General features: G+C 37.0%; 2 protein-coding genes and 1 non-coding gene across 3 annotated transcripts; 1 reads left to right on the forward strand and 2 right to left on the reverse strand.

Moving 5' to 3' along the window:
* Positions 1-2694: 2694 nt before the first annotated feature.
* On the forward strand, positions 2695-4064 carry LOC18034996 (chalcone synthase). Its single transcript, XM_006423661.2, has 3 exons — positions 2695-2866; positions 2981-3593; positions 3662-4064. Exons 1-3 carry the CDS (start codon positions 2704-2706, stop codon positions 4062-4064), a joined length of 1179 nt encoding a protein of 392 aa, XP_006423724.1. The 5' UTR covers positions 2695-2703.
* Positions 4065-11340: 7276 nt separating this feature from the next.
* Positions 11341-12022, reverse strand: LOC18034591 (B3 domain-containing protein At2g32645). Its single transcript, XM_006423662.2, has one exon. It carries the CDS (start codon positions 12020-12022, stop codon positions 11402-11404), a length of 621 nt encoding a protein of 206 aa, XP_006423725.1. The 3' UTR covers positions 11341-11401.
* An 11053-nt stretch (positions 12023-23075) lies between these two features.
* On the reverse strand, positions 23076-23179 carry LOC112096552. The gene has a single exon (XR_002904453.1). It is a non-coding gene; the product is annotated as a small nucleolar RNA R71 (small nucleolar RNA).
* Positions 23180-23483: the final 304 nt, after the last annotated feature.

The raw sequence follows: 23483 nt of genomic DNA on the forward strand, positions 1-23483 counted from the left end.
ACTTTGATGAGCCTTTGCATGCCTCAGGAATTTCTTTGAATGCTTTGGAGTCTGCTCGCCTTCTCGTGGTCGAGCAGATCCTGGCATGCTTGGCTTCTGTCTCGCCATAAGACAGGCTTTGAGACTTTTTTGAGCCTTTGCATGCCTTTGATTCTTCAAGGATTGGGATGCTGCTCGCCTTCTCGTGGCCGAGCAGATCCTGGCATGCTTGGCTTCTGTCTCGCCATAAGACAGGCTTTGAGACTTTGATGAGCCTTTGCATGCCTTTGGGAATTTTCTCGGTTTCAAGCGAAAGAAATTCCTCGACGTTCCATTAATGGCAGGATTCGACTTACATGAAATTGTTTGGACATAAAGCGTGAAAGATAAACGATAATGAGCATGAGCAAAAATAGTTTTCAAATGTTAACAAGTCTTACTGGAAGTATTTTCGGAGGTATGCTGCGTTCCATGGGCGTTTCACCTCGTGGCCGTCCGTGCGAACCAGCTTGTAAGCTCCGGGTCCCGCTATCTGCTTGGCTCTATATGGCCCTTCCCAATTCGGTCCCAGCACTCCTTGATTCGAATCTTTGGTGCTCTGATTCACTCTTCTCAGTACCCATTCTCCGACCCTGAATTGCCGTATGTTCACCTTCTGGTTATAATACCGAGCAACCCTCTGTTGGTAAATGACTGAGCGCTCGGCTGCTTGCTCCCTCCTTTCCGTTAGCAGATCAAGATTCAAACATATCTGCTCGTCGTTCTCCTGCTCATTGAAATGATTTGTCATGTGTGTGGTCGTTCCTGTCTCAGCCGGCACGACCGCTTCATGTCCGAAAGCCAAAGCGAACGGTGTCTCCCCAGTTGCGGTTTTGTGGGTTGTTCTGTATGCCCATAGCACACCTGACAGCTCGTCACCCACGCACCCTTTTTTGCTCCAAGCCTGGTTTTCAAAAGCCTCTTGATGGTCTTGTTGGCTGCTTCTACTTGTCCATTCGATTGAGGGTGAGCAGGCGAGCAATACTTCAGCTCTATCTCTAGGTTCTGGCAGAAATCCCTGAAGCTGTGATTATCGAACTGCCTGCCATTATCCGTTACCAAGGCATAAGGGATCCCGTATCGACAGACCAAGTTTCTCCACACGAAGTCTGTTGTTTTCTTCTCTGTGATCCTGCTAAGGGCTTCTACCTCTATCCACTTCGTGAAGTAATCTATGGCAACTATTGCATGTGTTGCCTTAACTCTGTTTCCTCTGCATTCACCACCCCGTCGTCCTCGTCACCAGTCTGTCTTGCCGGGGACTGCTCTCTTTCTCTATGAAATTCTCCCCGCAGAGGTACGTTACCTCTCTCACCACCAAATCTCCCAGTGGTTTGACTTCTCCCCGCACTATCGGGACCTGGTGCCACTCCACCGCCTCTCACCCTTCCCTCTTGGGTTACCCTTCGCTCGCTCCGCAGCTCATGCAGGATGGTTGTCAAGGTCTCCATCTGCTTTTCCATCCGTTCCATCCGGTCGAACATGACTTTTTCCCGTGCTTCACTGACTATCTCCCTCAGCGTCACGGAATCGTTAAGCCTCCTATCACCCCCTTGTGCACTACTTCCTCCTGTCTCCATTGCTTTTCACTTGCTTCACCCATCTTCTTGCTATCAACAGAAGCTTTTTGCTCTCATCCCCACAGACGGCGCCAAAATGTTGATGCGAGATTCTGGTTGTCCTCGTTTTACGACCAGGGTCTCTGCTCGATCAACTTCACCTCGACCAGGATCTCTCCTCGTAAAGCTTCTTCTCCAGAGGTTCCTGCGCACACAGACAGGTCAGAGTACGCCGGTTGTTTTTCCGGCACAAACCCTCCGACGCTCAAGTCAGATATGAAGGTTCGGGGAACGCTTGCCACAAATCTTATGGCTGTTAGGTTGTTTTCTCTCTTTTAGAATTTCTTTTCTAATCTCAAAAATGCTAACCCATTTACCTTCGTTGGCTACCTTTTTATAGGCTTCCTCTGAATCCCAGTTTTCCGCTTTCTTCGAGACGGTACGGGACTCTGACTGCCGCGTTATGGGCAAACGTGGGATCTTGCGTGTTACGCCACGGTTCTGGGGAAAGCGTGGCTGTCGTGGTTTTGTGAGATCTTGTTTCCGCTTTTTTGGGGGACGGTATGGGACTCCGACTGCTGCGTTATGCTGCGTTATGGGCAAACGTGGGATCTTGCGTGTTACGCCACGGTTCTGGGGAAAGCGTGGCTGTCGTGCCTAGATTCTCGGGCTGGAGAGCATGCCTTGCCAACTGCCGTCGACCGGGTCTCCTCGCCTCTCGACCTCTAGCCGGAATGGCCTTATGCCTCTTACAGGAAATTTACCTCGCGGATGACGTGCTCGTGGACGAGCAGGATATTTCTGCTCCTGTTCCCCCGCGCACCAGGCTTTTACGGAACACACCGGTTCGCAGAACTCTGCCATCAGATATCTGCTCACCATGCCTGGTCTCGTCGACGTATTTCTCCCAAACACTAAGTATTTAAAAAAAAAAAAAAAAGACCCTTTCTATGATTGTTATTCTCCCTTATCAAAAATAGCCCCGTGATTTGTCTATAATTACAAAAAGAACTACATCGCTGCCTATTTAAAGCCCCGGAATCTTCATCTTTCTACAACTAGTCTTATAAATTTTCGTGCCTTCTTAAGGGGTAAAAAAGAAAAAAGCAACTCAAGGCTCTACGACATGACGACAGTGAAAAGTAATCAAGGACCAACAGCAACGATACTGGCCATTGGCACATCAACTCCTCCTAACTGTTTCTACCAAGCTGATTATCCTGATTTCTACTTTCGAGTCACCAATAGCGACCACAAGACCGAGCTGAAAGAGAAATTCAAGCGCATATGTAAGCATGCATTATTTACACAAACAAATTAATTAGAAAGCTCAATAAAATATAGCTTGGTCTTATGTAATTTTTTGTTGATTAATAATAATGTTTTATTTTGGTTATGAACAGGCGAGAGACAATCTATTAAAAAACGATACTTTCATCTTACTGAAGAGATTCTAAAAGAAAATCCGAATATGTGCTGCTACGAGGCCCCGTCTTTGGATGCTCGACAAGCTATGCTGATTGATGAGGTACCAAAGCTTGGGAAGGAAGCCGCACTGAAGGCCATCAAAGAGTGGGGACAGCCCGTCTCAAAGATCACTCACCTTATATTTAGTGCCTTCTATGGCGTTGACATGCCTGGTGCGGACGTCCGTCTGATGAGGCTTCTCGGCCTCAAACCGTCCGTTAACAGGCTCATGATTTATACCCAAGGCTGTTACATGGGCGGGACAGTCATCCGCCTTGCCAAGGATATTGCAGAGAACAATCCTGGAGCTCGTGTTCTTGTAGTATGTTCTGATATCAGGGTTTTGGACTTTCATGAACCATCCGAAACCCACTTGGACGTCTTGGTTGTGCAAGCGGTTTTCGGTGATGGAGCTGGCGCTGCAATTATTGGTGCAGATTCTGATATCTCCAATCACGAACGTCCACTATTCCAGATCTTGTCTTGCACACAGACGACTGTCCCTGACACTGAAAATTATATCTCGGGCCAATTGAAAGAAATGGGCACGTATTGTCATTTATCAAGACGACTGTCCCTGACACTGAAAATTATATCTCGGGCCAATTGAAAGAAAGGGGCACGTATTGTCATTTATCAAGAGACGTGCCTGTGGCAATTGGGAATTATGTAGACAAGTGTTTATCAAATGCAATGAGTCCGATTGGAATTAGTGATTGGAACTCGTTGTTTTACGTTGTCCACCCAGGCGGTGATGGCCTTCTAGACCAAGTTGAAAAAACCCTCGGACTGCGAAAGGAAAAACTTTGGGCAAGTCGGTATGTGCTGAGGGAGTATGGAAATATGGGGGCGCCGTCAGTGTTCTTCATTCTTGATGAGGTGAGGAAGAAGAGTATCGAGGAAATGAAAGCCACGACGGGTGAGGGATTGGAGTGCGGTGTTTTGTTTGGATTCGGACCAGGGCTGACGGTGGAAACTGTTGTGTTGCAGAGTGTCTCTACAAATTTCACCAACTACTGACAACTGTTCATGAGTTTTTTGTGTTGACTTTATTATGTGTGCCTTGTTGTGCCCCTATTTTGTTGCAGGTCTTTTCCTTTCAATGTCAATAAATGCCTCCTAGGTGGAGAGTTTCTTTTAAAAAAATAAAAATTATGCTTATATTATAGTACAGCCGAGCTTGATAATAAATAAATAAAAACGGACTCGTGGGAGGGATGATAAAATATAATACTATGCGTAACATAATTGAATAGAAATTGTTATAAGCCCGGCATCAGATCTTATAAGCCGGCACTGTTTCAACCCGGGATTCCCGGATTGGAATAGCGACCGCGAATCATTTGGCAGCCCCCAAATTTTTTTTTTGTTTGTTTGTTGGCTGCATATGGTGGATGTGCATTCAATGTTGGCCTTTGGATTTACATTCTATTCTTCTCTTTTTTTCTTTTCTTTTTTTTTTTTTTTAAGATTTTTGCATCTTGATATATATTTTCTAGTAGACAATTTTTATTTTTTAGTGAAACAATAGTAAACAAGCAAATAATTAAGCCAAGTAACACAAAACTATTTAAAAAAAAAAACAAAAACAACCTAATAACACAACTGATTAAGAAAAGAATAGGAAGACAAAACTGAAAAATTTGAAAACTTTAATTTTGATGAATTATGGCTGTGAGTAGCAATGATTAATGGAAAGTAAAATAATGAACTTTTTTTTCTTAAGTGGAAAGTGGGGTAGATAAAGTAGTTTCCATTTTCTTTTGAAGCACCAAAGTGTTGAACGTATAGTATCATGTATGTTTTTACCGGAAAAAATATTAATGGATAATAAATAATTAATATGCAGCTTTTATAGTGTTTTAAATGAAAAATATAACGTTTCATTTATGATGTTAAGTAGAGATTTTTTAGGAAATAAATGGGTTAAAATTTTTAAAGTTGTTAATTTAACGTTTAAAAAAAAGATTTTGTAGGGATTTAGTAGTTGGTTTATAGAAAAGATAATTATAAAATAATAATAATAAATGTAAATGGTAATAGCTATAATTTAGAAATAAAATTTGAAGGTAGTTTTAAAGATTGAGCTACCAGCAATATATTTTAGATCCACTTGGTAGGCAGAAATCAAATTGGCGCTCTGCCATGGCTGATGTTGAATTTCAAACTTAGCTAACAAAGGCAAGCCAACTATTAGCAACTTCACCGGCACTACTACAAAAATGACCTTTACTGACACTTAGTTTCTGACATTTTGTAAAAGTATCAGTAATTGTATGCATATGCACCATTTTCCGCTTTTAACAAATAGGTATCACAAATTACTGATATCAGTGTGTCAGTAAATTAAGTATCAAAAACCACTGGCACTGAAGTATCAGAGGTTAAAAAAAAAATTACTATGATTTGTAAATCTTCCGACTCGAACCAAAGACTTTTAAAATTTAAAGTTTTTACATTTGAACCAAAGACCACATGACCTACAGATTCAAGATACAAGTATTTTTTAAAAGAATTAAAAACAAAAATATAATAGCAAAAGTAAAATCCCTAATCTCTTTCCCTCATTTCATCATATTGTCAATCGAAAACAAAACAAATCACTACCACGCCGCCGACATACCCAAAATCTCTTTCGCCACTTTCGTCACCACTCTCGACTAGCCACTGCCGTCACTACTTTCGACTAGCCATTGCCGTCATCTCCGATGCACCAAAGTCTGTTCTCTATATTTTTGTCTCTTTTGTTGTCGTCATCTCCTATCATATCTCGTGCACCAAAGTTGGAAACCCACTGTCGTAACTTATGATTTTTGACCGTCACCGGTAACTAATCCACTGCGATCATCACCAATAGGCCGTAACTACTTCCAGTTATCATCAATACTTAGCCGTTCGTCACCGGTAATAACTTCTCAGCCTCTGTCAGCCGCTCCGTCACTGTCGCACTGCCTCAATCTCCGTCGTCGCTGCTATACCACCACAATCTCTGTTCAAGGTAACCTTAAATGGATAAATAGAGCATGAAGAAAAGAGATAATGGACCTAAGTGTCCTGTGACCAGTAAGAGAAATCAACTGGTATCCATGCCTTTTTGTTTTGTATAGAGAATTCTTTAAAATTGCTCTACTAAATGTCATGTACTTCTTACTGAAACTAATTGCTTCTACATATGATTTTATAACAAACTTTTAAGATCAATTAACATTGTGGCTTTAGGTTCCTTAAAGCCACAATTGATTTTAGATCTATTGATTTTATTTTAAATTTTGTTTTTATCATAAATGAGCAGCTGATTTTTTTTTCTGGAATAGAAATTGCAAGAGAGTTGACAATACAAGGCAAACAACCTTTGTCAGATACCATACATTGAATCCTTTGGCCCCGAATAAATTGCTTATCTGGGTGGTATGTTAAGACTTTTTGTTCTTTCTTCATTTAAATTGATCCATTTTATCTCTTTGCATATGAAAGAAAACAGAGATGTTGTTTGGTTGCTGAGAAAATAGCTCAGAGAAAGAGATGTTTCTGGAATCTGTACATTACACTGGAAACTAAGCAGGGCAGTGCCCTTACCATTCGCTGTAATATAATTACTCTTCTTCATGATTCAATTAACTAGAATGAGATTCTCATAAAGTTAAGTGGAGTGCTATGGATAGCAGTAAAATTAGATTGCTTTTTTCTTCTTTTTTTCTCCTCACTAGATGAGAAGTTGGTTAAGCCAACTCTACTGCATATAAAATTATTTGAGAAATGAAATCTTCAGCCAGGATACTGCTAGGAGTATTAGGGAAACAACCTTTTGGGCAGCAAAGAAATAATTAACTATGCGATTAGTTTAATAGTAATCATTGATTACCTTCAGAAATCAAACCTCATGTTTAAGTGGCTGGAAGAAGTATAATACACTTAATGTTTTCTTTTCCCCTAAGTAGCCGGAAGAGCATATCTTTATTTTTGATAACTATGATCATACCTCTAACTGCGTGCATTGGTATCATAATTTTGACTGAGGTTGCTGGTTTTGTCAACTTGTAGACCTGCTTCTTCTGCGAATTTGGGCACTCAGTGGTTTGTGCTGACTATCTTACACTTTGAAAGTGGTTTGCGCTGACCAGCTTACACTTTGAAAGGGGTGCATCATGGTATGCAGTTTTCTTGTTTGTTTAAATGATATGCCTTTACAATTATTAAAGGATTTGCTTCTGCATCATTCTTTATTTGAGAAATATATGTCAAATAAACATGAGCTTACAAATTTTGCATGTTTGTATCTCTACTCCAACTAAATAGTTTTCACAGCCAAAATTTATTAGTGCGTGAGTGCTAAACTTGTGTTCATATAAAAAGTTGAATGGTTAAATACTTAAATAGAATTATTCAATTATTCTTTTTTTATTTGACATTATTCTCATTTCTTCATTTTAAAAGTTGCGTTTTGCATGCAAAACTTCGTTGATAGTTGTGTCAAATTGTCACTGTACTTAAGCCTAAATATTTGTTTGCTTCAACCTAATAGCCAAAAATTAAAACTCCATGATCGCCAGCATGGCAAATCTAGCGGCTCACACAACCACCAGAATCCCACTCTCTTCATTGACCAAACATGAAAAACAAAAAAACTTATAAGGCCATTAAAGAATATGAAGACATTTTTTTTTTATTTTAAGTCTTAATTTTTATTAGTTACTTCACTTATGAATTAGCTCGACTTATTAAAAGCCACTAAGGCCCGTCTTACTGCACATCACTCACTTACGATTTAAGAGAGGTTAATGACAGCGATCAAAAAAGTGGTAGCTAGATTCTTTTTAAAAATTTTTGTCTCTCTCTATATTAATTAACTGATGAACATTTAATGATTGGCACATTGCGTATTGTTGGAGAGATTATGTGAATAAGCATGAGATGTACAAAACAATTATATGGATTAATTGCGAGGTTGTTATTAGTGGGGATATGTTACAATATTGTTGCTTGTACGTCATGAAAGAGCTCTTGCGACTTCATAATCAATGGGCTACATATGTTGCCAAGTTAATTATAGCCAAAAATCACAAGGTAATATATGAGTAATTTATGATGATTTTTTCTTCCAAATATCCAAGATTTATTATTTGTTGTGTACTAATTGATTTTATGTACTTGTAGGTGGGAAAAAAATGAAGCCACATATGGATATTTATTGACACTCTTGTGCTTCTTTTTGTCCGTTAATGTTTGTTGAAACTTAATTTAGTACTTTATTGTCTAGAACTTGTCAAAAGCTTAATTTAATACTTATGTTTTTCTTTTCCAAACAGTGGTGTAGTTGAATTACATTAATTTAAATTATGTATTTGGAATGTTTGTTATGTGAATTGTGTTGTGAGATTTGGTATATTTAATATATTTTGAGTTTTCTTTTGATTGTAAAAAAAATATATAATTAAAATAAAAATATACTATTAACAAAAGTAGCATAACATCAATAAATACTGACACTAAATATTTTAAAATGACATTAATAATATTTTACGTTAATGAATCAATGTGCTCCTGATACTGTAGTCACATTAATCATTGACATGTAAATAATATTATCAAACACTGATACCATCGTGTCATTATTTTAGTGATACTATTCTGACAAAAATTATTGACACAAAAATCACTGACACTAATTTTCAGTGTCAGTGTGTTCTGGCTGGAGCATTATTGACACAATTAACAAGTGTCAGGAAAAGTAATTACTGACACTAATTTAGTATCAGTAAAACCCATTTTTCTAGTAGTGCGGGCATCACATGGTCCTCTTCTCAACTCAATTAATTAAGTCTTTGCTGCCAGACTAAGTAAGTAATTCCTGAACTAACTCGCGAGTTGGTTTTTAACGTGCATTAAATCATACTTAAAGATTAGCTGATTTTGAAAAATGTCAAATCCACATGCACCTGCTTGCTGATGTGCAACCACGTTGGATCGTAATTTTTGAATTACCAGTTCATAAGAAGCATGCCGATTTTAAGCTGTTAATAAATTTGGTATGCTGCAAATTGCAACATTAACAAAAACTAAAAAATTAAGAAGAAATAAAAAAGAATATAGCTGATAATAAATAAACAAAATATAACAGACGTGAGAGGCATGACATAATATAATATTATGGCTAACATAATTTATATATTAGAAATTGTTCATTAATATATAGCATTAGAAATTGTTCATTAAGAAGAAGAAGAAGAAGAAGAAGAAGAAGAAGAAGAATATATTATAATAATAATAATAATAATAATAATAATAATAATAATAAGAATATAAATTTTGACCATTAAATACAATTAAACGCCACATGTCAAAAAATCTCCAAAAGTCCCATAAAAAAAAAAAAACAAACTCATTTCATAATAGGACTCAGATCTATATAATTAAACGTCACATGTAATTTACATTTTATAATTGTTTTTGGTTAATTGTAGTTTAAAAGTTATGGTATTAAAATATTCGGTAAATATTGGTTATTATGGTCTGCAAGCTTATTGATTTTACTCTATGACAAATCTATAACGTCTGTATATTTTTTATTAAAATTATTGTTTAATTAAAAGTTATATTTATCCCACACTAAATTTTTATTTTAAAGTTATTTTCATTTTTTCTAGAGTAGATGTAACTTAAATTTTCTTCAACGTCGCGAACTCTGTCTGGTGTCTTCATAGATTTTATCCAGCAAATACCCACTCAATTCTCAAATTCATTCTTTACAAAAGAAGCAGCAACAGCATCATGAGACGTGGGTAGAAATTCTTATGAACAACATTCTTTATCATACTATAGAAGGAGTTAATTACCAAATCTTCCTTGCACTCTGACAACCCAAGTACCCAACAAGGCAACAAAGCATGATTAATATCTTCAGGCCCATCATCACACCTGTAACATAAGAAACTAATGTAAATTATTGCTAGAAGATTAAAGGCCACAAATAACCAAGGTGTCAATTTCCAAATCTAGTTGCAATTGAGGCTTTGGGGAACAAAGAGATTAGAGCTGTTGAGTAAAAAAAAAATATATATAACATAAATAAGGGTGTTTTAAGAAATAAATAAGATAATTGAGAAGTGGGGGTTGTCGAGATAAATTGAAAAGATCAAATATCATTATTGCAGTATAATGCTGACACTAATATTGATTTGTTACCACTTCTGGGTAAATTTGGACATTTACATGTGGTCAATATAATAAGATTTATAATAAGATAATATATGTGTGTGTATCCCTAAGTGTTAAGGAAGCTCATGTATGCAAAGTGGTCAGCAAAGCAGAGGATTATAGCAGCTTCAGATCACAGCTACAGATTGATGACTTGGCTTGCCAGCTGGCTCCTGGTGGTTATGTAGATTCTTGTACACGTGAATGTTAGTTCTAGTTTGTTATAATAGCTAATGAGTGTGTTTAGTTAGTTAAAACAAATTAGCTATACAGCTACGTGTGTGTATATAAAGAAGAACTTGTACAGTTTCTATTTGTATTCTTATTAATGAATTGATAAACAGATTTCCAGAACTTTCTCTTTTCTCTCAAACTTTTCTTATTATCCAAACAAATTGATTCTTTTACTCTTAAGTGTTCGAAGAGTGACTTTTAAATAATTTTATTTAGATGACCCCACAAATCTAAACCACCAAAAAGTAGAGGAATAAAAAGTTAATTTGAGTTTCGTGCAATCCCTTTTTCTTTTTCTTGCAGAAATTTATTTGAAAAAAGTTTGACAAGCACTCGAAGACAAAATTTTGTGAAATTCATGTAATTACGAACTACTCGAAAAAGTAGCCTCACTTCAATGGCATGGCAAGTGGCAACAAATGAATAGCCTCACATCAAAGCAGAACAAAACACGAGCATTGCGCTCCGAATGTGGACATTTCTTCAACCTCACAAAATTCCAGTCTGGTGCTTTGAATCGTTGAACATTACTCAGTTATCAAGGCACAGGCTTTTTCGTGCATGAAAGAGTAAAAGTTTTGTTCAGTAATGAATCTAAACAGGCCTTCTCATGGGGTAATTTGACATGTGCCATCCAAGGTTGCAAATTAAATGAAACCAATATAACTAAAGTAAGAGAACAGGAAGACTAACCTAGCACCAATTTTATCCAAGATTCATCTCAGAGAATTCCAAGAAAAATTTGTAGAACCTTGTACAAAACTATATAGCATTTCAATGTATTTAAAAGACTACATCTTCTTCACAGTTCATCTATCACACTATACAATTTTATTCTTGCACAATTAAAAATATCATCTAACAATACCAACACTCAACCGCTGATGAAATAATGTTGCAATTTCTGCTTGCTATCATAAGGCCCTCCTTCAACATTTCTGCAAAGCAAAACACAACTCAGAAGAGTTGTTCCTGAAGCTCCATAGATTCACAGTCACACCCATTTCCAGTCCATTTTCTTGATTATTCACAACCAATGAATGCCATTTTTCCGTGAGACAATAACCAGTCTTCCACTTCTTTAACTTCAGTTTAACATTGGATTCAAGAGAAGGAGGAATCACCGAGACCTCTATGCCTTTCTTTGCACCTTTCTGTGAGTCAAGAATGCTCTTCTCCTCTTGATTGAGAAAACTATAATCTCTTAGATTTCCCCATGGTATCAATAGCCGATTGTCATTCTTGTTTAAATCAGTCTTTCCGATTTTCTTGCTCATCACCAACACAACATCTTTACCATTCTCCTCTTGGATGATGCGATTCTTTAAAGATTCTGGCATATAAAGCATTTCAACATTGACTACCCTTTCTTCAGTTTCCATTAAAGTTGCAACTTCTGCCACCCGCTTTCCAACAAGATCTCGCACAAGTCTCCACGATTGTAAAAAAAATTTCAAGATTTCATCACCTTTCGCTTCTTCCCCGGCCTCTCTCAAGAATCTTTCAAAAGACTCACCATTCGCAGCTTCTCCATTCAACTCTTGCGCCATTTTTTTTTTTTTAACACTGAGATTGGAAGAAATAAGAAACGTTTATCTGGGCTAATCTTAGCAGAGAAAATCTTGACAATTAAAACTGAATTTTGTTGATCTAAGCTTAACACTACAATGAGGACTATTTAGTGTATTTATACTAAAGTAAAGTCTAGCTGCAGCCAATCGTATAGCTTAACACAAGTCGTTGGCAGGAGAGTTTGTTACAGGGGTTATATAACCAACTGCCAGGTTGGCAATCCATGTGACAAAATGATCTTAGCCCTTCACTGAGTAAAAAATGACGGCGTTTGATGGTAGCAGCAACGTATTCGACAGAATGCCTAAAAGAAGATGTCGTGGCAGAAAACGCTTTGGTTTTAAATCTTCAGCAAGGCTAAGCAAACTCTAATGATGGTCAGATGCCCCAGTGATCCAATAGCTGACATCAAAGCATCAAGAAGCAAGAGCTTAAAATCAAAAGATCGAGACAGTTGTAAGCATGGTGACTCAGCAAGGGACTTCAAGACAAATTGTGCAGAGAATTTGTTGTGCTTCTTTATTTTAGTTTTGATGTAACCTTGACCATTGATTGTTTGTTACAAAAGTTAAAAAGCTTTTGTAACAATTTTTATCATACCGGAATGTTTTAGTAAAGGCAGCATCGTTTGCTCGTATTTACCTTAATTGTAGTTTCATCCAATTCAATGAACATTTCATTTTATCTGAGGCTTTTAAAAATCTATTTAAGCTGCTAAAAAAAATTCCTCCTTGAGAATCTTGAAAATTTCTCCCGTTCAAGGATGTCATCTAAATGCGTCAATGCTGTCAGGGAACGGAAGTCATCAGAAACACTATCACAGTGGCTAAAAAGACAACATTATCATTGCAAATTCGTGCAATCTCAACAAACTCTGCAATCTACGTGTAATGAGGTCATCAAAAACAGTATCTCAGCCTCCTGTTGTTTGGCGAGTCAAAATAAAAGAACTTGAAAATCGTGTGTTGATATATCGATTGAAATGATTACAATTGATTAAAGGATGCTAGCTGCAACATTTTGAGTTTCAATACTTAAACATCAATTTAGAGTAGTACAATAAAAAGCCATTATCGGTGAAAACAGTAACAGTATTACATTACATAAATGAATGACCAAAGAATGGCTTGAAATGTGGAACTCATCATTGTTCAATGATTATGTGGGAGATAGTCATCTTCAGACTGCCTACGCCAGGGGAAATAGCAAGCACCAATACACGGCCAACTTCTCCTCTTGCTCTGCCCGTTAACAAAACTCAGTTTTCGTAGAGACCAAATGTTAACTGAGGAGTCAATTACGATCGTGCATGTTGCTCCCGTCTCCTCTGTCCTTGAACTGCTTCGAATAAAATCCTTGACATCACTAAAGAGCTAAGTACACCCCTTAAGAGTCCCACCACGAATTTTCTTACGCGAACACTGTCAAAATACATTTTATGGACTGTTTTCAGAACACTCAGAATGTTTGCTAATGCGCCATCATTCTCTCTTTCATCAGTCGATGTCTCAGAGTAAGATTTGTGATTCCAATCACCTCTCTATCTGTAAACTAGTCATATTTTCCCACAGCTATCAAGTTCTCAGTTTGATCACCCCACACACACTCAGTGCATCAAGAATAACAGTGCTGATCTCTTGGCCTAGTACTAAGATCGGATTCTTCTAATCTTTTCTCTGGAAGTCTTCAGGAACAATGATCCGGGAACTGAAGTATATGGAATCTGGATCCCGTAGCTTGACAGCCTTCTTAGTGTAACATCAGATACCCATGGTGCATGCATACATCTCAATCGGGCTACTGTCTTGTTCAAGAAAAGTGCGAACAAATGGCCTCAACTTCGCCAAATTGTCATCATCCACCTGGAATAAACTGGTTCTGAAAGAATGAACTTGCTTCTTCAAATATTTATTTCCAGTTGAGAGGCTTTTAATCCTTCGACAGTGGACTAGATTATGGTCTAAACCTAAAACAAGATGGAGCTTCCTCTTCCTCAACAAAGCCTTTGTGTTTATCTTATTCAAACTTAAAACTTCTTCTTTGTCATTTTGTGTGTTTTGATTGATTGTTTGAAGAGAGTTTTGAAAACCTGCTCAAGGATTGAAAGATTCAACAAAGAACAGAGAATGAGAAGGGGGTTTGGGGAATTTGTTATCGTTAGAAAATTTTGTGAGTGCAATACAAAACCCTTTTCCTTTGAAGCCTCCAAATAGATTTTGTTGTGCAAGAAATTGTTTCTATTAGTTTTGAATGATAAAGATTAACAAAAAAGAAGACAGTACAGTTGCAGAATTTAAAATAGATTTTGTTGAAAAATAGTTGAGAGGTGGTGATTATGTAAATGCAACAAAGCCTTTATGCAAAATGAGAAGAGATCAGTCTATCTCAGTGGTATTACCATATCCACAAAATTGACAATTACATGTAGTGTTTGTACAAGTTTTAGTACTCTGAATATACATATAACTGTCACTGAGTGTCCACTTTCTGTTGCTTTGCCAACAACTACCACTTCCAAACACCACTGAACCACTTCTTGTTGGGAAAATATGCTCTTTAAAAGCTTATGTGTTTATTTAATTGTAATAAATAATTTTTCTTATTAATAAAATAAATGAGGTATTTTATTCAAATATCTTAATTGCATTAATATTTGTATTAAAGTCCATTTAATCATATTATATGTATTTATGTGATCACCATGTGCATTCACAGAAGACATAAATACAAGTTATCTTATGATTAAATAAATTTAGTTCGCAGTTGATAAATAAAGTTGGGCACTTTATTTAGGTATAGACTGTAATAAATTCATTGAATGATTTGTCTTAATCATGTATGAATTTATTGATGTAGTACGACTACATTGAACAGGATCACATATGAGATTTAATTAACTTTGTAATAACTGTCAGACTTATTAAATCTCATAGGCGTTGATTTTACTGTAATCTTAATCTTGAGTTAATTATGATTTCATGATTGTGATTGTTATTTCATTTTGAGTTACCAATGGGCACAACACATCCTTGTGGTCAAGATTACCTGGTATCTTGGTGGGAGCAATTATGAGTATTGGAGTTATGGATTAACAATATAGAATTTGTACAACACATCTCTTGATAGGTTTTCGGTACTTGATCATAGAATTCTCTGGCCAGAGTGTGTCAACATATTTAGTATGTTGAAAATGATCATTAGAGAAAACCAGTAAAGATCAAGGAATAAGATGTTATTAAATTGATTGGACAGTTGAGATATCAATTTAATTAACGATGTGGTACAAAGGATTGTGCAGTAAAGAAATCAATGTGGCTTGGGACGAATTATTATTCGAGCATACAATTATGGAAGTCAGTTCCAATCTTTTAGTGGAGTAGATTTGGAATTAAATAATTGGGCTAGTTTAATTACAGGCCTAATTATTGTAGCCACTATTGTATGTTCCCAAATGATCCCCAGGTTAGCTCATTTAATTGACTGCACCACTATTGGACTAATAAGTAAGATAACTAGCTATTTGGTTCAAAAGCCTAAATATATCATTTAGTGGGAGGCTCCATTTAATTAGCTTTTGTGTAAGGGGCCTTATGTTATTTTACAAGGTGGGTCCCTTATTGAAAAAACAAATAACGTGGGTTTTGTTTTTTGAATTATTTGGAGCCTAGGGTTTTCACTAAAGGGTGATATAAAAAGCTTATTTTCTCTAAAGAAAATAAAGAAGCCACTTTATACAGATCAGAGAATAAGATTTTTCTCTCTATTGTTGAGAGAAACATTTTCTCGTACTAGTTGCTTTGGTAGTGATAAAGGCGCCCACACGTTAAGTGCAGATCGAACCTGAGTCATAACCTGGAAGATCATTGGTGACAGTTCGTGATCTAACAAGCGTGGTGGTGACGGATCGTGATCTAACAGGAGTGGTGGTGGCAGATCGTGATCTAGGAGCCTAAATCACTTCAGCGGAAAAAGCCAACTCGGATTTTCAAGGTACGATTTCTAGAATACGAATTCTTATATATTATATGAGAGTGATCTTCAAAAGGTTTTATAAAAATTTTAAAAACCTAATTTTTCCCCAACACTTCTGTCTCTAAGAAAAAACAGCCCATCAGGACCAATTTGAACAGCTTCAACTTCTCTTCTCCAAAACAACCTTGCCCTCAATTTGAAGGATGCCAGCTCGTATAGGCGAATTACAGAGTCCTTACAACATGATGCGAACAAGACAGGTTTAGCCTTGGCATCAAGCATCCCAAAAAGTGACACAACACCATATTGTTCGTGTAAACAGCCTCAAATCTGCCATCTTGGTTAGCACTCCATCATATTTTGATGGTCTTGTCCAAAGAACATGAGAACAAATACTCATCCCAGAAGAGCAAAGACATCACAGCATCACTATGCCCCCCACATAGTGTCTGAACACACTCCAAATCCTCAACATTCCAAACCCTAATTGCACCATCTTCAGAACCAGCAAACAAAAGATCATTATACACCACCAAAGCATTAACTTGCCCAATTGGTCCGTCGAGAACAAACGCCTCATCACAATCATTGTTAGCCGTGTTAACTCTCCAAGCTTTAACGGCATTAGGCAAACCGATAAAAACCCACGAACCTTCACAAATCAAACAACCGATTTCCGCCCCGTTGTTGATAATCTTGACACACTGGCCCGATTCACAGTCCCAAACCCTAACCGTGCCGTCTCTAGATCCCAAATACAATTTATTCGACCTGATTGGTAGCCCAATACTTGTAACGTGATGCAGCAGAAGTTTAATGTTCAAAATATTTTGTTGATTTTAGAGAATATCTGAACAAAAGAACAATTAAATTTATGTTGATTCAAAAGAATACCGTGAATTTAGAGGTTAAGACTCGTTGATTCCGCAGAATACCGAGAATTAACTGTTCAAATAGTTATAAAGAGATTTAAAAGTTAAAATATTATTAAACTCAAAATTATGCCTTCAAAGGCTACAAGAGGGAGATATTTATAGTAGTAGTAATTATCCTAATTCATGAAGTAAAAACAAAATCCTAAATTGAAAGGGAAACAAAATTCCAAATTAGAAAGGAATTTAAAAGTCTTAAACTTTAGTTAATAAGGAAACTAATCCTAGTATAATATGGATTCTCACTCTTCATCATTCTCCCCAGGGTGGAGAGAATTCACCCTCGAATTCGGATTGCCAGCAACAACATCTTCATCATGATCACCTCTGTAAGGAATAAGATGCTTGACATTAAATACATCTGCGGTGCGGATATGACTAGGAAGCTTTAATTTGTAGGCATTAGGATTTATCTTCTCTATAATCTCCAAAGGGCCGATTTTCCTGGTAGAAAGCTTGTTGTACTCACCAACTGAGACTCTTGCGTAGTTTCATGAATCTTCTGAAGCTGCTCAATAAAGTCTTCTTCTTTACCGCTTTTGCGAACTAAATCTGGAACTGGAACCAAGTCGATGGGAGCTCATGGATTATATCCGTAATTCACCTGAAAAGGGCTTAAACCAGTACTACGCTTAACTGTACGGTTATAAGCAAACTCGACTTGATATAAATTCTGATCCCACATCTTCAGGTTATCGCCAACTAGACTACATAAATCGTTTCCTAAAGAGCAGTTGACAACTTTAGTTTGACCGTCTGTTTGTGGATGGTAAGCACTACTAAAATTCAGGCAAGTGTTAGTCAACTTCCATAATGTCTTCCAAAAATGGCTAAGAAATCGTGTATCCCGGTCAAATATGAAATACAAGTATGCAACCCAAGAAGGGGGGGTGAATTGGGATTCTAAAAATTATTCAATTTATAAAGAAAAACTTAATGCAAATATAATCAAAATTAAAAGCAATAACAATTAAGTTGATCGCAATATAAAAAGATAAGGGAAAAGGGATTCAAACACAGAGATTTTTACGTGGTTCGGCCAACCTCGCCTACGTCCACGCCTCCAAGCTTTCCGGGCTTGAGGATTCCACTAAGCAAGCCGCCAAGGCTTCAAATGCTTACACTTGACTTCCAAGGTGTCAATAAACCTTTACAACAAGAGATTATCCCCAATCTCTTAACCCAAGTGTATCCCAACACTTATAATCACTCAGAGTAAAAGATTACAAATTTGTTTTGCCTCTCACAATATATAAGATTACACAATGATGCTTAATATGTGAATGGATGAAGCAAGAAAGTATTTTAAGCTTTATGAAGATTGTATTCTCGAATATTTGCTCAAAGGTCGTGTTGTGATCAATCTTTGTTTGAATTTGAATGAGCTTATTTATAGCTGCAGCTGAAAACTAGCCGTTATAGATTGTCTGCACACTGTCGGATCACCGCTAGATAGATATCGGATCGCCGTTTGACTGGTCAATATGACCATTGGGCTGATTTTTCAAATTGTCGGATCGCCGTTAACTAGATGTCGGATCGCCGTTTATGTCCAGAGGCTACCCTTCACTTCTGGTTGCTATCGGCGAGCCGTTTATCAAATTTGTCGGATCACCGTTTAGGTCCAGAGGCTACTGGTTGATATCGGTGAGCCGTTTATCAAAACTGTCGGTTTGCCGTTTAGGTCCAGAGGCTATACTTCAGTTCTGGTTGATATCGGCGAGCCGTTTATCACAACTGTCGGATTGCCGTTTAGGTTCAGAGGCTATACTTCAGTTCTGGTTGATATCGGCGAGTCGTTAATCACAACTGTCGGTTAGCCGTTTTCCACAAAAACTCCTGCAGTGAGCTATTATTGGAAGAAGACTGTTTTGACTCCAAATCTTTACTATTCTTTATGAGGCTTGTTAAAGATAGAGAAAATTATGTTGAACTCTTAAAAAGATTAACTAAAACTTAATCATGTTTGTTATCATCAAAATCAATGAAGAATTATTTAGGTTAACAAAATACTATTGAACTCGGTAAACCATGCAATCTATAGACTTCCTTGAAGAATAGACAAGCAACAGTCAAAGCGTCTGTAGTGTTTTTGCAAGCAATGAAGTGAGTAATTTTTTAGAATCAATCAACAACAAAAAATATTGAATCCATACCCCTCTGAGTGCGGGGTAATCCTAAAACAAAATCCATGCTAATGTCAGCCCAATGTTGTGTTGGAATCGACAGTGGCATATATAACCCAGCATTAGTTGCTGCGCCCTTGGAAACTTGACAAATACGACAAGTCTCGACATAGTGATAGACTTCACGCTTTATAGTAGGCCAAAAATAAGTGTTAGCGATTAGAGCCAGAGTTTTGTCACGACCCATGTGCCCTTCGTTATGTAACTCTGCAATGATTTTCAATCTCAAACTTGAGTCAGGAACACACAACTGATTACTCTTGAAAAGGAATTCGTCATGTAAATGATAATCTGAGCGAAACCCTGCAACAACGTCTTCTAATATAGGAGTAAAGTAAGGATCAGAAGCATATATCTCTCAAAATGTGTCAAATCCGAAAACTTGATTATGCATCTATGTCAATAAAGAAGTTCGTCGACTAAGTGCATCTGCTGCCCGGTTGGATTCACCAGAGGTATGCTTCACCACAAAAGTAAATTGTTAAAGGAATGTTATCCACGTGGCATGTCTGTGAGAGAGCTTGTCTTGACTATTGAGGTACTTTAACGCGGCATGGTCAGTGTATAAAACAAAGTCTTTATGAATTAGATAATGTTGCCAATGTTTTAACGCTTGGACTACTGCGTAAAATTCTACGTCATAAGTGATGTAGTGTGCCTTTGCTCTATTCAACTTCTCACTGAAATAAGCTATAGGCTTACCCTGTTGGCTAAGAACAGCTCCAATGTTGACCTTAGAAGCATCACAATGTACCTCAAAAGTGAGCGAAAAATCTGGTAGGGCAAGTATTGGGACAGTAATCAACTTTCCTTTGATAATCTTGAATGCCTTAGTAGCTGCCTCTGTCCAAGAGAATTGTCCTCCTTTCATACAATCCGTGATTGGTGCCATAATAGTACTGAAATGAGGAATGAATCGCCTGTAAAAAGAGGCTAATCCATGGAAACTTATGGTGGCTGATAAAGTAGTTGGCTGAGGCCAATCTTGAATAGCATCCACTTTTGATTTATCAACAGATATACCATCCTTCGACACCACATATCCCAAAAATAATACTTTCTCTTTCAAGAAAATACACTTGTTTACTGCTGTGTATAAACTTGCTGCTCTTAAGGCTGAAAGCACTTCTCTTAAATGTTGTAGATGTAACTCGTGACTGGTGCTATATATAAGCATAAACTTTCCAATGAAATGACGAAGAACTTGATTTATAACTCGCATAAAAGTACTCGAAGCATTGGATAAGCCAAACAGCATTACCAACCACTCGTATAACCCTTCGCAAATTTTAAAAGTTGTTTTCCATTCATCTCCAGGCCGTATTTGAATTTGATGGTAGCCACTTTTCAAATCAAGTTTGGTAAAATTGTTGCTCCGCTGAGTTGGTCTAACAAGTCATCTAATCGAGGGATTGGAAAACGATATCGAACTGTAATTTTATTGATAGCTCGACTGTCCACGCACATCCTCCAAGAACCATCTTTCTTTGGAGTCAATAAAGCAGGGACTGCACAGGGACTAAGACTTTCACGGATAAATCCTTTTTCTAGTAACTCTTCCACTTGTCGCCTTAATTCCTCATGTTCGGTAGGACTCATATGATAATGAGGTCGATTTGGTAACATAGAACCTGGTACCAAATCAATTTGGTGTTGTATATTGTTGAGTGTTAGAAAATGCATATTTATAAAGGAGAAAACCGTCATTTTACATTTCAAGTCTTACTAACAACCCTTACTTTTATGTATTTAACATTCTTGTGATTTAATTACGTGTGTTTTATTTTAATTAAGTAATTTATGTATTTTAGGGGCATTATAGTCATTTCACAATAAAGGAGAGATCAGATGGCAAAACAGACATCACTTTTGAACTCAGGACGGTCGAAAACCTTAGGAGGAGCATAAAAGGAAAAATGACACTATTCACATGTACGGTACTATTCACGTATACGGGACTGTATACGTTACTGTTCACGGCACTGTTCACATAGACGGATCGATGACGTGGCATTGACCGATGATGTGGCATTGACTGATGAGGTGTCACGATCCTGTTGGACTAAAATTCTTATGTACTGTTGATGGTGACGTGGCAGCATATCAGTGGACGAAAAATCTCGCGTACGGTGCATGCATCACACAGGATTATTTTCAACCAAACTGCGTTACTGTTCATCCGGGTCAAACCGCGTTACTATTCAAAGTCGGGTCAAACCGTGTTACTGTTCATCCGCGTGGTCAAACCGTGGACTGTTGACTGATGACGTGGCGCAATCCTGAGCGTCCAAACTGTTTTTAATCCGATGGCCATGATTCACTCCATGTATCTATAAAAAGGGGGCCTCTCCCCCCTAATTTGATATCTCTGAATCCATTTTTGGGATCCATTTTCTATAATTCCCTCTCCATCTTGTATTTTCTTCGTATTTTAATAAATTCTCATTTTGCCCTTAGTTCAATTATGAGTGGCTAATTTTCTTTCAAGCTTGGGTTGAAGGTGAAGTCTCAACATGTGTCATGGGCTTAATTTGGTAAATTTATTTTCTCTTCCCCTCTAGTTTTTGTGGATGTTTTGACTTCTCGTCGACAAATAATACTAATCTTGTCTAGTACTGCCTTGGTTTCACCGGCCCTCTAGTACAAGGTTATTATTATTTGGCACGATAAGCCCTTAGCACCATATTGATTAGAGCGTGGTTCATGAGGTGTGGATTCCCCCCTCATGATTTAATTGTCATTAATAAGGAATATTTAGCCCATGATACATGTTGATACGGATCCAGATACCCAAGTACGTCATTTCAATATAATTCTCGTCAATTTATTCTCGCCATTTCAATACCAATTTTAGAATTTATTCTCGCCATTTCAATTCTAATTTTAGAATTTATTCTTGCCATTTTAATTTAAGTTTTAGCATATTCCAAATCATTTCCACCATAAATCCAACAACCCATTTACAAAATTAATTCTATACACAATTAAACTCCACCTCCTCGTGGGATCGATAATCGTCACCATTAGTCTATACTACAATAGATTCGTGCGCTTGCGAGTACATTAAAATTTGCACAACAAGTTTTTGGCGCCGTTGCCGGAGAGGTAAGTAATTTTAATTCATAGAATTAATTTTTGTGAATAATTTCTTTTATTTATTTTCTTGTATTTTTTTATTATTAAAAAAAAAAGAAAAAAAAAAGTGAATCTACATTTAAAGGTTAGTATTTCTTTTCTTTTTCTCTTCTTTAAAATTCTGTGATTTAATTTTCAATTTATTTTTCTTTGTAATTTTTTTTATTTTTTTTTATTAATTTAATTTTTAGTTAATTTATTTCACGTATTTATTTTTGTGTATTTTTTTTAGTAAGGTTATAATAGCGCAATAAGGTTAGTATTGTAATTTCTCCCTCTTCTTTATTTTTACTTGTTTTGTTCCTATCTTTATTTTTATTTTATTTGTTTTGCATGCATGGTCGTAGGTCATTATTACCTAATCTTGAACCTATAGACCTTGAACTAGAAAGAACACTTCGCACACACAAACAAATTAAAAATAAAATGGATTTGCAACCACAGGAGAGGCCATTTAAGGACTACTTCAGTCCTTTAGCTAATTTGAGCACATCATGCATAAGATACCCAAATGTAGCTGCTAGGAGCTTTGAATTAAAACCTAGTGTGCTAAATTGTCTCCCCACATTTTATGGCCTAGAAAATGAGGATCCATATAATCATCTGAATGATTTTCATGCCATTTGTCAAACTTTTAATATGAAAATTTTTCAGACGATGATGTTAAACTCAGATTATTCCCATTTTCTTTAAAGGATAGAGCCCGTTCATGGCTTAATACATTGCCTGCTAATAGCATTTCATCATGGGAACAAATGGTAACTAAATTTTTAAATAAATATTTCCCAGTGCATAAAACCAATGCTATTCGCAGGGAAATCTCAGAGTTTACCCAGAGAGAGGACGAGCAATTTTTCGAAACATGGGAGCGATTCAATGGGCTACTCTTGAAGTGTCCACATCATGGGTATGAGAAATGGCACCAATGCCAATACTTTTTGGAGGGATTACTGCCGAATGTGCAAGAATAGCTAATGGCAACAAGTGGAGGAGAGCTAATGTCAAAAAGTGCATCAGAAATTTGGGAATTCTTCCAGCGACAAGCGGATAATTCCCAACAACGGAGTCGATCACTCAGGAATACTAGAAGAATTAAAGGAGTAAATGAGGTTCAAATTGGCGAGTCAACTTCGGGAATCAAAGAAGTCAAGGAGATAGTTGAAGGTCTTGCTCGACAAATAGCATCGTTATCGACTGCTAAATCAACAGAACCA

Source organism: Citrus clementina, unplaced genomic scaffold (assembly GCF_000493195.1).
Source record: "Citrus clementina cultivar Clemenules unplaced genomic scaffold, Citrus_clementina_v1.0 scaffold_8, whole genome shotgun sequence".
NCBI classification, from domain to species: domain Eukaryota; kingdom Viridiplantae; phylum Streptophyta; class Magnoliopsida; order Sapindales; family Rutaceae; genus Citrus; species Citrus x clementina.

What these genes read in the sequence shown, in the direction of transcription:
- LOC18034591 (XM_006423662.2), bottom strand. Translation starts at nt 12,022, where the DNA reads ATGGCGCAAGAGTTGAATGGAGAAGCTGCGAATGGTGAGTCTTTTGAA.
- LOC18034996 (XM_006423661.2), top strand. Translation starts at nt 2,704, where the DNA reads ATGACGACAGTGAAAAGTAATCAAGGACCAACAGCAACGATACTGGCC. An exon ending in AGAGAAATTCAAGCGCATAT is followed by an intron (nt 2,867 to 2,980) that starts GTAAGCATGCAT and finishes GGTTATGAACAG; the next exon opens with GCGAGAGACAATCTATTAAA. An exon ending in CAATTGAAAGAAATGGGCAC is followed by an intron (nt 3,594 to 3,661) that starts GTATTGTCATTT and finishes ATTGAAAGAAAG; the next exon opens with GGGCACGTATTGTCATTTAT.